Source organism: Cibotium barometz, chromosome 22, assembly GCF_041138505.1.
Source record: "Cibotium barometz isolate CiBa-2024 chromosome 22, ASM4113850v1, whole genome shotgun sequence".
NCBI lineage: Eukaryota > Viridiplantae > Streptophyta > Polypodiopsida > Cyatheales > Cibotiaceae > Cibotium > Cibotium barometz.
Window position 1 is genome coordinate 54,570,522 of NC_141067.1, and position 2,519 is coordinate 54,573,040.

Sequence of the window (2,519 nt, forward strand, 5' to 3'; positions counted from 1 at the left end):
TCTACAATACTAAAATATATAAAAAATCATTCTTTAAAATAAGGGCTACTTAAAATCTCAACCAGTTTTTTCTAATTCTGGTCGGTAGTACCAGGCTTGATTTTTTGACAGACACCTTGCCTTTCAAAATTGACAAGTTTACAGAAATATAACTGTATTTTAGTATAACTTTTGACGGGCACTTTAAAATTTTGCAAAGCTCAAAAATGCCTTAATTGAAAAAAAATAAAAAATTGCAAAGCTCAAAAACGGCCGTCACGCCCATCAAAAAGCAACTATGGTCGGTACAAAACAAATATGTCCCCAACTGAAGTGTTTTGCGTGGTAAATGGTAAAAATAAAAGTTTTTCTGCGCCGTGTGTGTGGGCGTGTATGAAGGCATGACGTGAGCTAGCTACTACGCGGTCGGGCATTTATCTATTTAAGTTGGCGGGATGCGTGTGTATCCCCCAATGCTGTGTTGCCCAGAATCTCCTTTAAACTTTTGAATTCTTTCACTACTTCACAAGCTCTGTCTACCATAAACCAAATTATGGGTCGTGCGCCGCCTTGCTGTGACCATAAGGCTGGCCTCAAGAAGGGTGCCTGGACCGCTGAAGAGGACGAGAAGCTCGTCTCCTTCATCCAAAGAAACAACGGCCACGGCAGCTGGCGAAGCCTCCCCCAACTAGCCGGTATGATCGTCTGCAGAGCCGTGTAAGCCCTAGCGTAGCCACAAATCTGGACACTTGATTGAATGCGTTTGTTGTCGAATTCTTTGCAGGCCTTCAGAGGTGTGGGAAGAGCTGCCGGCTGAGATGGACCAATTACCTTCGTCCCAACATCAAGCATGGCAATTTCTCGCCGGAGGAGGAACGGATCATCACCCAGCTGCATGCTTTGGTGGGGAACAGGTAAGCTAAGCACACAGCACACAATACTTGTCCGTATAGTCATCCTACAGACACGCGCACATACAAGAAATTAAGAATGCCTAATTGTTTATGGTGTGCACAAGCAGGTGGTCGAACATCGCTTCTCACCTTCCCGGCAGAACGGACAACGAGGTGAAGAACCACTGGAACACGCACTTGAAGAAGCGTCTGTCCAAGATGGGGATCGATCCCGCGACGCATCTACCCATTGAACAGTCCTGCTACAATCTTCAAAATTACTGGAACAGGGTGATCAGGCCGCCCTTCCTGGACCCATCCAGCATCAGCCACATAGCCCAATGGGAGCTTGCCAGGATGGAAGCTGAAGCCAGGCTGGCTGCCACAAGGAGAGCCGAGAAGCTTATCGATTATCTGATTACAAGGCAATTAAATTGCGTCCCACAGAGAGCAGCTGAACACAGTGACAGCTACATGACATTGCAAAACTGGGAGGATGCCCTGCGAATCAGTCAAGCTGCTGATACACCTAATTTGGGCACGCAAGTACCCATCAATGGAGCAGATCATTCGGATCTGCATCTGGACCTGGACGCCATGCAGATTCCCTGCTCCTCCAGATCCTCCTCAGATTTAAGCTGGGGCCAGGAGCTGTTCTTCCAAGATTTCCAAGGCGGAGATCTAAAGCATCAGCTAGATACCAGCCTCGCTTCCGCTGCCGCCTCCCAAGATTTCCAAGGCGGTGATCTAAAGCATCAGCTGGATACCAGCCTCGCTTCCGCTGCCGCCTCCGCCACCGTAGAGATGCCTGCACATGATTTTGGCAACCATAGTTTCAGTGGTTTATCAGAGGCTCACCATCTCAGTAGTTCCCACAGCATTACTGCGACTCCCGAAAGCAGCGACACGTCTCTCCTTTCCGACCTCCTCTCTCCAGCGAATAAAGTCGTACCCAATTACCTCTTCGCCCAATCCTATGATGACAATCAGGACAACTGCTGGGCCAACATGATAGATCTCGTGAGCCCCTAGATGCCATGCGTTGTGTACATCATTTGGTAGGCAAATTAAAGTAGGGGAAATATATATATATATATATATCAAAAGTAGAATTCAAATGTTTGATTAAAGTCTAACCTCCAAGTCTAATCTCTCTCTCTCTAAGTCTAATCTCTCTCTCTCTCTCTCTCTCTCGTGTTCAAAAAAAACCTGCAAGCTATGCATTTGCAACATTTTTGTTTTCACAGTACATTCTATTTTCTCCATTATTTAAAAATTTGTAATATTTTAAAATATTTTAGTAATAATTTGACTCAAAATTTTGTAAATTCTCAACCAAAACCTTCAAAATTTGAAGTGTCCATGTGGTGTGTGAGTTTTCAAAATTTTAAGTGTCCAAGCAAGTTGTGTGAGTTGTTGAGAAAAATGTTTTTGTGTAGACTAAGGCTCTTACACGTAGGAGAGGATTCACCTTTAATTCACATAGAAACATTCTTTGACGCAAAAAACATATATTCTGCATATATTATACACTTACGAGTATAAATGCATATTGTCCCTTTTGAGAGTGCACCTTCATCCAAACAAAAGGCTCATGCATAACCTTTGGTGATTTTTTTTACCTGAGAACTTATTACCGTAGGGTAA

General features: G+C 44.2%; 1 protein-coding gene across 1 annotated transcript; it reads left to right on the forward strand.

Moving 5' to 3' along the window:
- The first annotated feature begins 441 nt into the window (after positions 1 to 441).
- LOC147626723 (transcription factor MYB106-like) lies at positions 442 to 2,002 on the forward strand. The gene is made up of 3 exons (XM_086816737.1): positions 442 to 674; positions 764 to 893; positions 1,001 to 2,002. Exons 1-3 carry the CDS (start codon positions 533 to 535, stop codon positions 1,902 to 1,904), a joined length of 1,176 nt encoding a protein of 391 aa, XP_086672863.1. The 5' UTR covers positions 442 to 532; the 3' UTR covers positions 1,905 to 2,002.
- The last annotated feature ends 517 nt before the right edge of the window (positions 2,003 to 2,519 follow it).